The 16,470-nt window shown below is 42.4% G+C and overlaps 1 protein-coding gene across 1 annotated transcript in view; it reads right to left on the reverse strand.

The window, feature by feature from the left end:
* The window catches only part of GOLGA7B (golgin A7 family member B), a 93,762-nt gene that overhangs the window by 11,667 nt on the left and 65,625 nt on the right, over positions 1–16,470 (reverse strand). The window contains exon 4 of the mRNA XM_077455714.1: positions 250–351. Within this exon, the coding sequence (XP_077311840.1) occupies positions 250–351 (102 nt within the window). The remainder of the gene's footprint in view (positions 1–249; positions 352–16,470) is intronic.

Below are 16,470 nucleotides of genomic sequence, written 5' to 3' on the forward strand. Positions count from 1 at the left end.
CATTCAGCAACTGCAGGTGGAAGATGAAGTAGGGGGGGGGGGGAATTGGTTCCTTTACATGCTGTCCAGGTGCCACACAGGCCCCCTAGAGCATGGGGTTGGGTCACAATTGCGACCTCTGCGACCCCAGTAGCTATGCCCCAATGTCCACCATTAAAATGTATTATAACAGCCAGCAGAAATACTGTGCAACACTAAAATGAACACTGATGCAAGAAAAAACAAAAACAATTGTTTGAAAAAGGATACAACGCGCATTCCACGTTCAACAGGATCCGTGATTAGGAGACCTCTGGGGGCGTAGATCTTCTCGTTTTGCTCTTGGATGTATTTTGAGATTTTCTTCAAAACCTTCAACAAAGAAAGAGAAGCTGGATGAGAATATAAAACACATCGAATTTCTGAATCAAAGCTCTGAATTATCTGGGAACGATGGAAGAGGATGGCCACCCATACGTTCTGGTAATTGTAATACTAGTCAATGGCATACCAGTAATAAGAAAATAATAAATATATATATATATATATATATATGTATAAAAAAATAACATACATATATATATATATATATATATATATATATATATATATATATATATATATATATATATATATATATATATATATATATATATATATATATATATATATATATATATATATATATATACTATATATATATATATAATATATATATATATATATATATATATATATATATATATATATATATATATATATATATATATATATATATATATATATATATATATATATATATATATATATATATATATACACACACACACACACACACACACACACACGTATATATATTTTGAGGGGACAGCAAATTTACACTGTTATACAAGCTGTACACTCACTACTTTACATTGTAGACAAGTGTCATTTCTTCGGTGTTGTCACATGAAAAGAGAGAAGAAAAGATTTACAAAAATGTGAGGGGTGTACTCACTTTTGTGAGATACTGTGTATAATATATATATATATATTATATAATTATTTCCCTATATATATATATATATATATATATATATATATATATATATATATATATATATATATATATATATATATATATATAGGGAAATAATTATATAATAATTATTATAATAATAATAAAATAATAATCATTATTATAATAAATGATATAGAAAAGAAGGGTCTACAATTTTTATCATATGTGTATTTTAAATTATAGAGACAGAATATCAACCAAAAATACAGAAAAAAAACACATGATACAAATGTTATAAACCGAGTTGCAGTTCAGTGAGTAAAATAAGTATTTGATTCCCCTACCAACCATGTCTGTATCCCACAGAAGGTGCTCATGTGGTACACAGATTAGTCCCGTCAATGTAAGAAGGTCCTCCTAACGACAACTCGTTATGTGTATAAAAGACGCCTGTCCACAGAATCTCCTTCTTCCATTGAAACCTCACCATCATGGGTGAGACCAAAGAGCGGTCAAAGGATGTCAAGGACAAGATTGGAGACCTGCACAAGGCTGGCATGGGCTACAAGACCATCAGCAAGACACTTGGTGAGAAGTAGACAATTTGTTGGAGCGATTATTTCACAAATAGAGGAAATACAAAATATCCATCCATTGCCCTCGGTCTGGAGCTCCATGCAAGATTTTGCCTCATGGGGTGAGGAGGATCACGAGAAAAGTGAGGGATCAGCCCAGAACTACACTGGAGGAGCTTGTGAAGGATTTCAAGGCAGTTGGGACCACAGTCATCAAACAAACCATTGGCAAAACAATACGCCGCCATGGATTGAAATCCTGCAGCGCCTGCAAGAAGGCACATGTACAGGCCTGTCAGAAGTTGGCCAATGAACATCTAAAGGATTCAGAGAAGAATTGGGGAAAAGTTCTGTGGTCAGATTAGACCAAAATTAAGCTCTTTGGCATTAACTCAACTCCCTGTGTCTGGAGGAACAAAAATGTTGACTATGACCCTAAGAACACCATCCCTACAGTCAAGCACGGAGGTGGAAACCTGATGCTTTGGGGCAGTTTCTCTGCTAAAGGCACAGGCAGACTTTGCCCCATTGAGGAGCCAATGGATGGGGCCATGTACTGTAAAATTTTGGATGAGAACCTTCTTCTCTTAGCCAGAACGCTGACGATGGGCCGTAGATGGGTCTTCCAGCATGACAGTGACCCAAAACATACCGCCAAGGCAACAAAGGAGTGGCTCAAGAAGAATTACATCAAGATCATGGCTTGGCCTAGCCAGTCTCCAGACCAGGGGTGTTGCTAGGGGGTGGCTTTTGGGGCTACAGCCCCAAATCTGGGGGCCCATAGCCCCGAATCTCTCCTCCGACATCTCTTTCCACCCGCTCCACATCATCGATCTTCACAGCCTGGCCTCTTCAATCTGGGAGCGAGGTGCGGCGAGTAGTAGAGAGATGACATCATCTCTCACTGCCCACCACACATCAGCGCTCTTCCTCCCTCACAGCACAGTGGAGTGGAGGTCACGTGCTTCCTATCATTGTGGATCTCCACTTTGCAGCCAGACCCCCCTGCTTCAATGTCAGAGGTGCGGCGGGGAGCAGCGAGATGACATCATCTCTCACTGCCCGCCCCGCATCACCGCTCTCCTGCTCTCACTAAATGGACCAGTGCTGTCAGCCTGCCACCAATGCAGCGTCAATGCAACCTTGGTGGCACTGGCTGGCATGACAAGTGACAATTCACATCAGTTGGCAAGTGACAGCCCACATCTGGTGGCCGGTGACGTGGCAAGTGACAATCTGCAAATGGTGGTAGGAGTCGTGGCAAGAGGCAATCTGCAAATGGTGGCAGGTGATGTGGCAAGTGACAACCCACATCTAGTGGCAGGCGAGACAGTGACAAGTCACACTCTGCATCTGGTGGCAGGAGATGTAGCAAGTGACATTCCCAGGGCTCCCACTGATTCTGCAGTATGGTGAGTTGAACCACTTCATTATATATTAGAATGTACAGTGCCTTGCGAAAGTATTCGGCCCCCTTTGAACTTTTCAACCTTTTGCCACATTTCAGGCTTCAAACATAAAGATATAAAATTTTTATTTTTTGTGAAGAATCACCAACAAGTGGGACACAATTGTGAAGTGGAACGAAATCTAGTGGATTTTTGAAACTTTTTTAACTAATAAAAAAATGAAAAGTGGGGCGTGCAAAATGATTCGGCCCCCTTGCGTTAATACTTTGTAGAGTCACCTTTTGCTGCGATTACAGCTGCAAGTCGCTTGGGGGATGTCTCTATCAGTTTTACACATCGAGAGACTGAAATTCTTGCCCATTCTTCCTTGCAAAACAGCTGGAGCTCAGTGAGGTTGGATGGAGAGCGTTTGTGAACAGCAGTTTTCAGCTCTTTCCACAGATTCTCGATTGGATTCAGGTCTGGACTTTGACTTGGCCATTCTAACACCTGGATACGTTTATTTGTGAACCATTCCTTTGTAGATTTTGCTGTATGTTTGGGATCATTGTCTTGTTGGAAGATAAATCTCCGTCCCAGTTTCAGGTCTTTTGCAGACTCCAACAGGTTTTCATCCAGAATGGTCCTGTATTTGGCTGCATCCATCTTCCCCTCAATTTTAACCATCTTCCCTGTCCCTGCTGAAGAAAAGCAGGCCCAAACCATGATGCTGCCACCACCATGTGTGACAGTGGGGATGGTGTGTTGAGGGTGATGAGCTGTGTTGCTTTTACGCCAAACATATCGTTTTGCATTGTGGGCAAAAAGTTGGATTTTGGTTTCATCTGACCAGAGCACCTTCTTCCACATGTTTGGTGTGTCTCCCAGGTGGCTTGTGGCAAACTTTAGACGAGACTTTTTATGGATATCTTTGAGAAATGGCTTTCTTCTTGCCACTCTTCCATAAAGGCCAGATTTGTGCAGTGTACGACTGATTGTTGTCCTATGGACAGACTCTCCCACCTCAGCTGTAGTTCTCTGCAGTTCATCCAGAGTGATCATGGGCCTCTTGGCTGCATCTCTGATCAGTCTTCTCCTTGTCTGAGCTGAAAGTTTAGAGGGACGGCCAGATTTGCAGTGGTCTGATACTCCTTCCATTTCAAAATGATCGCTTGCACAGTGCTCCTTGGGATGTTTAAAGCTTGGGAAATCTTTTTGTATCCAAATCCGGCTTTAAACTTCTCCACAACAGTATTACGGACCTGCCTGGTGTGTTCCTTGGTCTTCATGATGCTCTCTGCACTTTTAACAGAACCCTGAGACTATCACAGAGCAGGTGCATTTATACAGAGACTTGATTACACACAGGTGGATTCTATTTATCACCATCAGTCATTTAGGACAACATTGGATCATTCAGAGATCCTCGCTGAACTTCTGGAGGGAGTTTGCTGCACTGAAAGTAAAGGGGCCGAATAATTTTGTACGCACCACTTTTCAGTTTTTTATTCGCTAAAAAAGTTTAAAAAATCCAATAGATTTTGTTCCACTTCACAATTGTGTCCCACTTGTTGGTGATTCTTCACAAAAAATAAAAATGTTATATCTTTATGTTTGAAGCCTGAAATGTGGCAAAAGGTTGAAAAGTTCAAGGGGGCCGAATACTTTCGCAAGGCACTGTAACAATAGAAACAAATAATGCAGTACAATCACCCTGACACCCTATCAACCATGGTGCCATGATGATTGAAGCGTCAACACCAGCCATCGCCCGTAAAAAATTGCTTACGAGTCTCTCCCCCCCCCCACAGGCATGCAAAAAGGTTGGTGACCGTTGCTATGGGCTCTAGCCCTAGATCTTTTGCAGACCTAGCAACGCCCTTGCTCCAGATCTTAATCCTTTAGAAAATTTATGGAGGGAGCGGAAACTCCAAAGTTGCCAAGCGACAGCCAAGAATCCTTAAGGATTTAGAGAAGATCTGTATAGAAGAGTGGACCAAAATCCCTCCTGAGATGTTGGCAAACCTGATCACCAACTACAAGAAACTTCTTACCTCTGTGCTCGCCAACAAGGGTTTCTCCACCAACTACTAGGTAGTAAGTGTTTTGCCCGGGGATCAAATACTTATTTTACTCACTGAACTGTAACTCAATTTCTAACATTTGTATCATGTGTTTTTTTTATGAATTTTTGGCTATTCTGTCTCCATCATTTAAAATACAACTATGATAAAAATGATAGACCCTGCAATTCTTTGTACGTGGGCAAACTTACAAAATCTATAGGGGATCAAATAAATATTTCCCCCACTGTATGTATATATATATATATATATATATATATATATAGTAATAAACATAGAAACATCCTTTCATAATGCAAAACCTGCAAGCATAAGCTTGTAGCAGCCACATTCTTGGTGGAGCTAATCCAAGTTTTTCAAGGCCACCTTTGACTCTATAGTGAATATCGGCAACATGGTGCAGCAGAGGCTGTGCATCAAACAAGTGACAGCAGGGAATCGGGGAATAAATAGGGAACCTGTTTCCAAATAACTAAACACAAAATTAAAATACATGTTTGGTAGATGGTCTACCTTCTCAAGAATTTCCTGGTTAGCACCCCTGTATGCCTACCTGAAAATGGTGCATCTATTGTGTGGACCAGTAGCCAAGCCACCCATTGAGTCCACTTGTTGGATGAAGAGCACTTTCAACATCTCCTCTCCTTTGTCTTCAGAATCTGGGAACCGGACCAGAGTCTCTAGAGCATGATACCATAAAGGCCTATTCTGAGGCATTCATATTAGGGGGCTTTGTTGAGACTTAAACACTTGAAGGGGGACACACATTGAGCCAATTAAAAGGGGAAAAAAAAACCACAAATGAAAATAAATAAATAAATAATAAATGGAGACAACTATCAAAAGGTTTGGAGGGGTTTTGATGATGTATGAAAAAGGTATGGGCTCGTTAGAAGCAAACTAAGTTAGGAGGACACCCAACCACCCAAGGAGGACACCCAACCACCCAGGGAAGACACCCAACCACCCAGGGAGGACACCCAACCACCCAGGGAGGACACCCAACCACCCAGGGAAGATACCCAACACAACCAACCAGCCAGGGAGGACAACCAACCAGCCAGGGAGGACAACCAACCAGCCAGGGAGGACAACCAACCAGCCAGGGAGGACAACCAACCACCCAGGGAAGACACCCAACCACCCAGGGAGGACAACCAACCACCCAGGGAGGACAACCAACCACCCAGGGAGGACAACCAACCACCCAGGGAGGACACCCAACCACCCAGGGAAGATACCCAACACAACCAACCAGCCAGGGAGGACAACCAACCAGCCAGGGAGGACAACCAACCACCCAGGGAAGACACCCAACCACCCAGGGAGGACAACCAACCACCCAGGGAGGACAACCAACCACCCAGGGAAGACACCCAACTACCCAGGGGAGGACAACCAACCACCTGTCTGAAATGTGGTCATATTGAAAAAAAGAAATGTTTTACATAAGAAAGTTAAGCACTTTTGATTTTGAGGTTAAGCCAGTTAAAAAGAAAATGGCAAAACAAAGTAAAAAAAATTGTGGTACAATGGTAAGATTCCAAAAGGTTTGTGAACCACAGGTCACCCTTTTCCTGTTCACAGACTTGGATCGTTGTTTTCTCTAAAGTGATATTAATGGCAATGTTTAAAAATAAAAAAAGCAACATGCATGTCATTCTCTCCTGCTCTGTGTAATGCTCCTCTTCTCAGGTCCCCCGCCGGTGTTCTGCCAAAAAACTGTCCCCCCCATCAGATAGTTTCTTCCCCGTACTGTGCAGGCGCAGTGCTTGCGCAGTACGGAGGACAAGGAGACTCCGAAAGTCTCCGAAGAGAGATACCGTCCCCCGTCGGATAGTGTGCGTAGGACAAGGAGATGCCTAAAGTCTCCGAAGATGAGTCCAGGTTCAAGCCCCACCCATCCAAGTGGACATACGGTAGCACACAGTAACAGGGCCGCTCGCCACGCTTCGCTCGCCACGATTCAGGCACGGCCTCGCTTCTCTCTGCAATTTTTTTATTCTGACTCTATGTCCACTTGGATGGTGGGGCTTGAACCTGGTCTCATCTTCGGAGACTTTAGGCGTCTCCTTGTCCTACGCACACTATCCGACGGGGGACAGTATTCGACACAACACCGCCACCGTTGGCTGGGCCCTGCACCTTCTCATTCCTCATTGGCTCACTGGCTGTAATTGACATCCCAATCGTCCCCCAACTCCCCCCTCCCCCCCATTTCACTAATTTTGCTTCTACTTCTAGACCCTGGTCGTCTTTTCCTTCCCCATTGAGGAATTTTCCTCTAAGGCAGTAATATTTGACTTGATACAGCAGCAATTCCACTTGGAACGCTTTCCCGGATGCGCCGTTTATGTATAGATTTGTCTTTTGTATACATTTCTTTGTATCCGTTATACACACAAAATAATCTACATTAAAAAATTGAGCAAGAAAAAATAAATTGTATGGTAAACTAATCCTACAGGCCTACAACCGGAAACACTATTTTATAAACTCAGCAAATATAAAAAAAAGAAATAAAAATAAAAAGAAAAGAGATACACGAAAGGAATCGGAATAAATAAAAAGGCATTGATAAAAAGTGTGGAGAGGAAGGAGGAAAACAACAAAAAAAGAAGCAAAAAAAATAAAATAACCAAAGAACAAATGAAAGACTGGAGAATATGAGGCCTCATTCAAAATGGGCGGATGAATTTGTACCCCGCGTTTACCTGCACGGGAATGCACAGGTGTTCCACGCAGGCAGTCCCATTGCTCTCAATTGGGATGCAGAGGCCACATGGGCACAGCCGTTGCTCCCAATGTCAGTGGCGGCCTGTCAGTAGAGGGCGCCGCCTCCCCTGTCCATGCATCCGGCCCCCTGATCTACATATCAGGGCACAGGACTATGGAGTCCAATGCGACGGGGTGTTTTTTGGAAGCACCTGATTAGAACCAGAGTCTCTAATAGGCTTCAAAAAAGGGTGGCCTCGGAACGCAGAGCATTGCACTCTGAGCCCACCCAGTTCTGACACGATAGCGAATTAATTTTCACTATTTTCACACTAAAGTCCCTCCCCGTCAATCAGGAGGCAGGTCGTGAAACCTGTTTCCCAATTGGCCAAAGCATCAGGTGGTCCTATTGGATGCCTGGCGCTTTGGTGGAAGAGGAGACACATGGCGGGGGAAGCTGGAGGAGCGAATACCGGAGCCGAGAGGACACCACAGCCCCGGTACATGAGCGAGTAAGTGCCGGACCATGTGGAGGGGGGGGGGAGGGGACGGGTTGGCTGGTGCTGTCATAGCTGAGCTGCCTTGAGGGGGGGAGCCGAGCTGGGCCGCCGTGATAGGGAGGTGCTGTCAGAGCCGAGCCACACCGCTGGGGGGGGGGGGGGGGGGGTGGTGTTTGCCGCCCTCCCCAAAAGAAGTACCCACCAGCCGCCAACTACCCAATGTGACCTCTTTGTGGGTGTAGACGGTCCCCGAATGCACACAGATGGACTTGTAGTTCTCAATGGACCACAAGGGGGGCAACCAGCTGACTCAAAATCCATTAACACTTCCTGCAGCTAAGTAACTGGAAGCTCCTACAGAGTTACAGAGAGCTGGAGGGGCAGGAGCCTGACCCCTCACCTGCCATCCACGGATCCAATGATCAATAGGGCAGTGCTTTGAAAAATGCTTCGCAAACTATTGTGCTCGCAGTGCACCCAGGTGTGTTAGCAAAGCAAATGAATATTTGCTTTGCTAACACAGAACCGCCTCTCAGCCAATCAGGAGACCCGGATGTAATACCGGGCACCTGATTGGCTGAAGGCAGAGGCGATCCCATTGGCGTCAAGGAATACAGGAAGAAGACACGCACGGAGGAGTCAGAGGACACAGCATCCATTGGCGCGCTACCCGTCCCACAGCTTGCCGCCTGACCAGCTGCCTGACACGCCACCACAATGGGGTAAGTGCAGGGCAGACAGCGGGCGAGCAGTGGCTGCGTATTATGGGAACAAAAGCTGCCATTGATGGGGCACAGTTGGCTGCATTTGCGGGGCGCAGTGACTGCATATGATGGGGCGCAGTGGCTGCATATGATGGGGCGCAGTGGCTGCATATGATGGGGCGCAGTGGCTGCATATGATGGGCCGCAGTGGCTGCATATGAAAATGTCCCTCCTAGAAGAATACTTACCCCCTGTCACCCCCAAATACCCCTTTCCAACAAAAATACACCCCCCCAATCTCCTTGTGGTACCCCCCCACCTCACATGATACCAGGGTGCCCAAGGACAGCCGTCCCTCCTGCCCATCCCTTGTCCCGGCCCTGGTTGCCACCCACATAAAACATATGTATGTGCACTGTGTGGGCATTAAATGCCTAGCCTTTTGCTGCCACACAATTTGCGTCACTGGGCGGCCTGTGTGTCTGTTTGGAGAGCGTGCTCACCGCATGCCCCCAGCACAGAGACCGAGCTGTCACAGGCAGCTTTCAGTCCCCACCAATGATCGGTAGCCAGTGGGAACAGTTCCCAATCACCTGCCAGCCAATCACAGCGGTCACATGATCACCAATCCTTCATTCAGAACCCTTTAATGGGATGCTGGAGCAGGCGGGGGATGGGGTTAATACTAACCCGGTCTGCTCTTGTAAAGAGCTACAGCATTTGACACCTGCGGGTGTTAAAAATCCTGCAATCCCCACTGCCATGTGCTTTTCTCTGCCATGGGGCCACTACGTGCAAAGGGAGCCCACTCCTGGAAATGTGTTTGTAGGTGGGTGCAGTCTATTTTTTTTCCACTGCAGGCGGCGCTCATCTGTAGCAGCAATGCAAGTGGAGGAGGAAGTAGAGAGGAGCCTCGTTTCTCTATGATCTCCTCAGTTACGGAGAGGAGGCGTCCTCTGGTGTCTCATGCTGGTGTCTCAAGTGACTTTGGAGGCCATCTTGGGTTAGGCAAAGTCTATTTAAGACCCTGGCTCCTGGGTTTGGTGTGCATTTCACGTGTGGATAGAGTAGGGACAGGTCACCCGTCTATATCAGGGGCAGTGCTTAGCATCAGGGAGAGGTTGCAGATGAGTAGGGAAAGGATAGAAACACCCCAACCTTCCTGGAAGCCTCACCACTTGGTTACAGACCGGCCTGTCCCTCAAGACAGATGCTGTGGGCACACCTGAGACATGCTGCTACTAGACATGTGCACTGCCGAAAAATGTGTTCATTTTATTTGTTTTTTTGTTTTCCCGAAAATTCGAAAAACCGGAATAATAGCTAACTAACTAAAATCAACCAACTATTAAATTCTAGGTATTGGAATTTCCTTTCAAATTTGGCTGTTAGTGAACGTAACGAATACGAATTTATCCAAAGTTACAAATTATCCAAAATAACGAATGCCGCATCTAAACAAATGAAACAGAACAAACTAATAATAAAAGTTTTTATTATTATTATTGTTATTATTATTAATTTGTTACGTTCGATTCGTTTAGATGCAGCATTTGTTATTTCCAGTGGGGAGGACAACCTGACCGGAGCACTCACAGGATGCAACACCGGTGAGTAGTAGCAGCTAGACATGTGCAATTTTTGCTTTGCTACGAATTCCTTTTTTAATATCCAAATTAACGGAAATCCGTTTTAACAAATTTTTCCGAACATTCCAAAATTCGTAAATTTCAAAAATTCCGAAAATTTGAGAATCCAGAAATTTTGGAAATTTGAGAAAATGGAAAATTGAAAATCCAAAAATAAGAACGAAAAGTAAAAAGAACGAAAATTTGAAAAAAAAACTCAAAAATCTAAATTAGATAACTAATAATAACTATTTAATTATTATTACTATTGGAATTTCCTTTCAAATTTGGCTGTTAGTGAACGCAACAAATACGAATTTATCCGAAGTTACGAATTATCCGAAATAACAAATGCTGCATCTAAACAAATGGAACAGAAGGAACTAATAATAAAAGTTTTTATTATTATTATTATTATTAATTTGTTAGGTTCCATTCGTTTGGATGCAGCATTTGTTTTTTCGGAAAATTCTTGACCTTTGAAAAAATTTGTGTATGTTACGCTCACCAACAGCCAAATTTGAAAAGAAATTCTAATAATAATAAATTAATAATAAATTAAATAGTTATTATTAGTTAACTAATTTAGATTTTTAAGTTTTTTTCAAATTTTCGTTCTTTTTACTTTTCGTTCTTATTTTTGGATTTTCCATTTTCTCAAATTTCTAAAATTTCTCCATTCTTGAATTTCCAGATTTTCGAAATTTACGAATTTTGGAATGTTCGGAAAAATTTGTTAAAACGGATTATCCGAAATAACAAATGCTGCATCTAAACAAATGGAACGTAACAAATTAATAATAATAATAATAATAAAAACTTTTATTATTAGTTCGTTCTGTTCCATTTGTTTAGATGCAGCATTTGTTATTTTGGATAATTCGTAACTTCGGATAAATTCGTATTTGTTGCGTTCACTAACAGCCAAATTTGAAAGGAAATTCCAATAATAATAATAATTAAATAGTTATTATTAGTTAACTAATTTAGATTTTTGAGTTTTTTCTAATTTTCGTTCTTTTTACTCTTCGTTCTTATTTTTGGATTTTCAATTTTCCATTTTCTCAAATTTCCAAAATTTCTGGATTCTCGAATTTTCGAAATTTTACGAATTTTGGAATGTTCGGAAAAATTTGTTAAAACTGATTATCCGAAATAACAAATGCTGCATCTAAATGAATGGAACGTAACAAATTAATAATAATAATAAAAACTTTTATTATTAGTTCGTTCTGTTACATTTGTTTAGATGCAGCATTTGCTATTTTGGATAATTCGTAACTTCGGATAAATTCGTATTTGTTACGTTCACTAACAGCCAAATTTGAAAGGAAATTCCAATAGTAATTAAATAGTTATTATTAGTTAACTAATTTAGATTTTTGAGTTTTTTTTCAAAATTTTCGTTCTTTTTACTTTTTGTTCTTATTTTTGGATTTTCAACTTTCCATTTTCTCAAATTTCCAAAATTTCTGGATTCTCAAATTTTCGAAATTTACGAATTTTGGAATGTTCGGAAAAATTTGTTAAAACGGATTATCCGAAATAACAAATGCTGCATCTAAACGAATGGAACGTAACAAATTATTAATAATAATAATAATAATAATAATAAAAACTTTGTTATTTTGGATAAGTCATAACTTCGGATAAATTCGTATTTGTTGCATTCACTAACAGCCAAATTTGAAAGGAAATTACAATAATAATAATAATTAAATAGTTATTATTAGTAAACTAATTTAGATTTTTGATTTTTTTTTTCACAATTTTCGTTCTTTTTACTTTTCGTTCTTATTTTTGGATTTTCAATTTTCCATTTTCTCAAATTTCCAAAATTTCTGGATTCTCGAATTTTCGAAATTTCCGAATTTTGGAATGTTTGGAAAAATTTGTTAAAACGGATTATCCGAAATAACAAATGCTGCATCTAAACGAATGGAACCTAACAAATTATTAATAATAATAATAATAATAATAATAAAAACTTTTATTATTAGTTCGTTCTGTTCCATTTGTTTAGATGCGGCATTTGTTATTTTGGATAATTCTGAACTTCGGATAAATTTGTGTATGTTACGTTCACCAACAGCCAAATTTGAAAGGAAATTCCAATAATAATTAAATAGTTATTATTAGTTAACTAATTTAGATTTTTGAGTTTTTTTTTCAAAATTTTCATTCTTTTTACTGTTCGTTCTTATTTTTGGATTTTCAATTTTCCATTTTCTCAAATTTCCAAAATTTCTGGATTCTCGAACTTTCGGAATTTAGAAATTTACGAATTTTGGAATGTTCGGAAAAATTTGAGGTTTTTTTTCAAATTTTCGTTCTTTTTACTTTTCGTTCTTATTTTTTGGATTTTCAATTTTCCATTTTCTCAAATTTCCAAAATTTCTGGATTCTCGAACTTTCGGAATTTCTAAATTTACGAATTTTGGAATGTTTGGAAAAATTTGAGTTTTTTTTTTTCAAATTTGAGTTTTTTTTACTTTTCGTTCTTATTTTTGGATTTTCAATTTTCCATTTTCTCAAATTTCCAAAATTTCTGGATTCTCGAATTTTCGAAATGTACGAATTTTGGAACGTTCGGAAAAATTTGTTAAAACGGATTTTCGCTAATTTGGATATTAAAAAAAGGAATTTTGGAGCAAAATAAAAAAAATTGCACATGTCTAGCTGCTACTACTCACCGGTGTAACATCTGGTGAGTGCTCCGGTCAGGTTGTCCTCCCCACTGGGCTTGTTGAGCATTGCTGAACTTCAATTTCAATGCAGTTCTGTTTCCTACAACAAGACTGCCGCCGCACGACGCTGCGCCTCCCCACATAGTGGATGCATAGAATTCTTTGGACACCATACTTGTTCAAGATAATGATGTTCTTTTGTAGGGAGTTAGTTATTAGTTTTAATTTTTTTTTTAGGTGCTTGAAGGTATCTGCCTGGGTTGTAGACATGAGGAAGCTTGGAATTAGCAGGTCATCACTGAAGGCAAGAATGAATGACGTGATTTGGTAAAGCCGACACGTACCGCATTGATTCATGCGATTCTAATAAAAGGCTCCATCCAGAACTGTACAGGAAATTAGCCAATGTGTTTTACTAGAAGGTTCCATCTGCTGGAGGTATGGGATCTATAGAAAAGCTCCCGATTCCCTCCCTGCTACATAATGTATCCTTTCTCAGTATCAGCCAGGGTTGAGGTGGGAACAGGATCTGCTGGGAAATTAATTTCCAGCTTACAAAAGGTTGAGTTTGCTTTGGCCCGATGCCCAGATGGACGGTGTGATATATAAAGAGATTGGGCAATTAGCTGAGCTTGCTGAGTGCCTGCATGTTGAGACAACCTTTCCCAAGCGTTTGAAGGAAGGATTAAAATCTGCTCACCAAGAAATAAGACAGACAATAAATGTGAAATGCCGGGCCTGACGTGCGACTCCATTCTGCTCTCCAAAGTTTAGCCGCGTCGATTTTTTTGGACCGAGTTCAAAGCCGTAAAAACGTAGCTGCCGAGACTCGGCAACTCTCTGCGAAATTCAAATCCTTCCCAGTACAAGCCAGGTGCCCTTTGGTAACAAGTCGAAATGTAAGCAGATTTCCCACCAATGACTTCCTGTGGGACATGCTGAGAAAAGCGTAAGGTCACTTCCCAGGCTAAGGACCGCTCCTGCTCTCTGATATCAATAGGGACCAAACATGAAACCATCAGCGATTCATTAGGAAACTGCTTTATACAGCTCTAGATTCTTACAGAATAGAATAGGTAGATTCTGACGTTCTTCTTTAAAGAAGTACACATATAGCATATATAATAAAAAGGATCACTTAAAAAAAGAACTAATATGACAGTCAACCGAGTCCGAAAAACAGTTCCTATGTGATGTACAAGACTTAATGAGTAACAAAAACCTTCCTGTGCCTCCGCTGACTGAGCCAAATCCTCCATTTGTCTCATGCCCTCACAGACACCACTGCTCAAAATTGGAACGTATTAGCAACCTCTTTAACCATTTCTGTAGTCCCCATCCATCTCCTGTACCATGCCTGCAATCCCCCACCATCTCCTGTACCATGCCTGCAATCCCCCCACCATCTCCTGTACCATGCCTGCAATCCCCCACCATCTCCTGTACCATGCCTGCAATCCCCCCACCATCTCCTGTACCATGCCTGCAATCCCCCCACCATCTCCTGTACCATACCTGCAGTCCCCAGCCATCTCCTGTGCCATGCCTGCAGTCCCCAGCCATCTCCTGTGCCATGCCTGCAGTCCCCAGCCATCTCCTGTACCATGCCTGCAGTCCCCAGCCATCTCCTGTACCATGCCTGCAGTCCCCAGCCATCTCCTGTACCATGCCTGCAGTCCCCAGCAATCTCTTGTAACATGCCTGCAGTCCCCAGCCATCTCCTGTACCATGCCTGCAGTCCCCAGCAATCTCTTGTAACATGCCTGCAGGCTCCAACCATCTCCTGTAACATGCCTGCAGGCTCCAACCATCTCCTGTAACATGCCTGCCGGCTCCAACCATCTCCTGTAACATGCCTGCCGGCTCCAACCATCTCCTGTACCATGCCTGCCGGCTCCAACCATCTCCTGTACCATGCCTGCCGACTCCAACCATCTCCTGTACCATGCCTGCCGACTCCAACCATCCCCTGTACCATGCCTGCCGGCTCCAACCATCTCCTGTACCTTGCCTGCCGACTCCAACCATCTCCTGTACCATGCCTGCCGACTCCAACCATCTCATTTACCCTGTTTACAGCCCCCAACCACATTCAGTACCTTTTATGCAGTCCCCAACCATCTCCTGTATCATGCCTTCAGGCTCCAACCATCTTCTATACCACTGTAGGCATGGTAAAGGTCCTGGTATATAGGAGATGGTTGTAAACTGCAGAAAAGGTACTAAAGGTGGTTGGGGACTGTAGGCATAGTGCAGGAGATGATTTGGGATGGTGGGCACGGTTTAAGAGATGGATGAAACTGCAGAAAAGGCACTAAAGGTGGTTTTGGATTGTAGACATGGTACATGAGATGGTTGGAGCCTGCAGGCATGATACATGAGATGGTTGGAGCCTGCAGGCATGATAAAGGACATCTCCTGTACCATGCTGCAGGCTCCAACCATCTCATGTACCCTGTCTACAGTCCACAACACCTTTAGTGCCTTTTTTGCAGTTTCAACCATCTCTTAAACCTTGCCCACCATCCCCATTCATCTCCTGCACTATGCCTACAATCCCAAACCACCTTTAGTACCTTTTCTGCAGTTTACAACCCTCTCCTGTATACCAGGACCTTTACCATGCCTACAGTCCCCAACCATCTCCTATATCATGCCTACAGTCCCCAACCATCTCCTATACCATGCCTATAGTCCCCAAACATCTCCTATACCTATGCCTGCAGTCTTTAACCATCTCCTGCACTATGTCTGTCTCCCCAATGATTTCCTGCACCATGCCTGCAGTTCCACCCCCCCCCCCCCCCCCACTGACCTCTTATACTTGCCTGCAGTCCAGTGTTGCCAATCATCAGTATTTTTACTGACAGCCAGTACAAAACAGGCACTTTTCTACTGCCAGTAAATGCCAGTGATAGGAAAAGGTTGCTAGTAAAAAAATATGGCTGTGACACTCAGCTCAGAACTGCGCATACGCAGTTCTGGCCTGGAGCTGGTCGAGACCATCTGTGTGCCTGCCACAGTGCGTTTGGGTGGCACTGGGGGGGGGGTCTGGCCGAGGCGGTGACTGAGCATGTCATATATCGGAAATAAAAGAAATATGTTTTTGCCTTAATATATACCTTCTATCACATTGCTGAATGCATATTGTACTTTTTTGTAGCCTAAATACTGATATTTGCACCTAAAACTGTAATTTTGTAACTTTTG

Source organism: Lithobates pipiens, unplaced genomic scaffold (assembly GCF_037356315.1).
Source record: "Lithobates pipiens isolate NorthernLeopardFrog02 unplaced genomic scaffold, aLitPip1_a1.2 Scaffold_25, whole genome shotgun sequence".
In the NCBI taxonomy this organism is placed as follows: domain Eukaryota; kingdom Metazoa; phylum Chordata; class Amphibia; order Anura; family Ranidae; genus Lithobates; species Lithobates pipiens.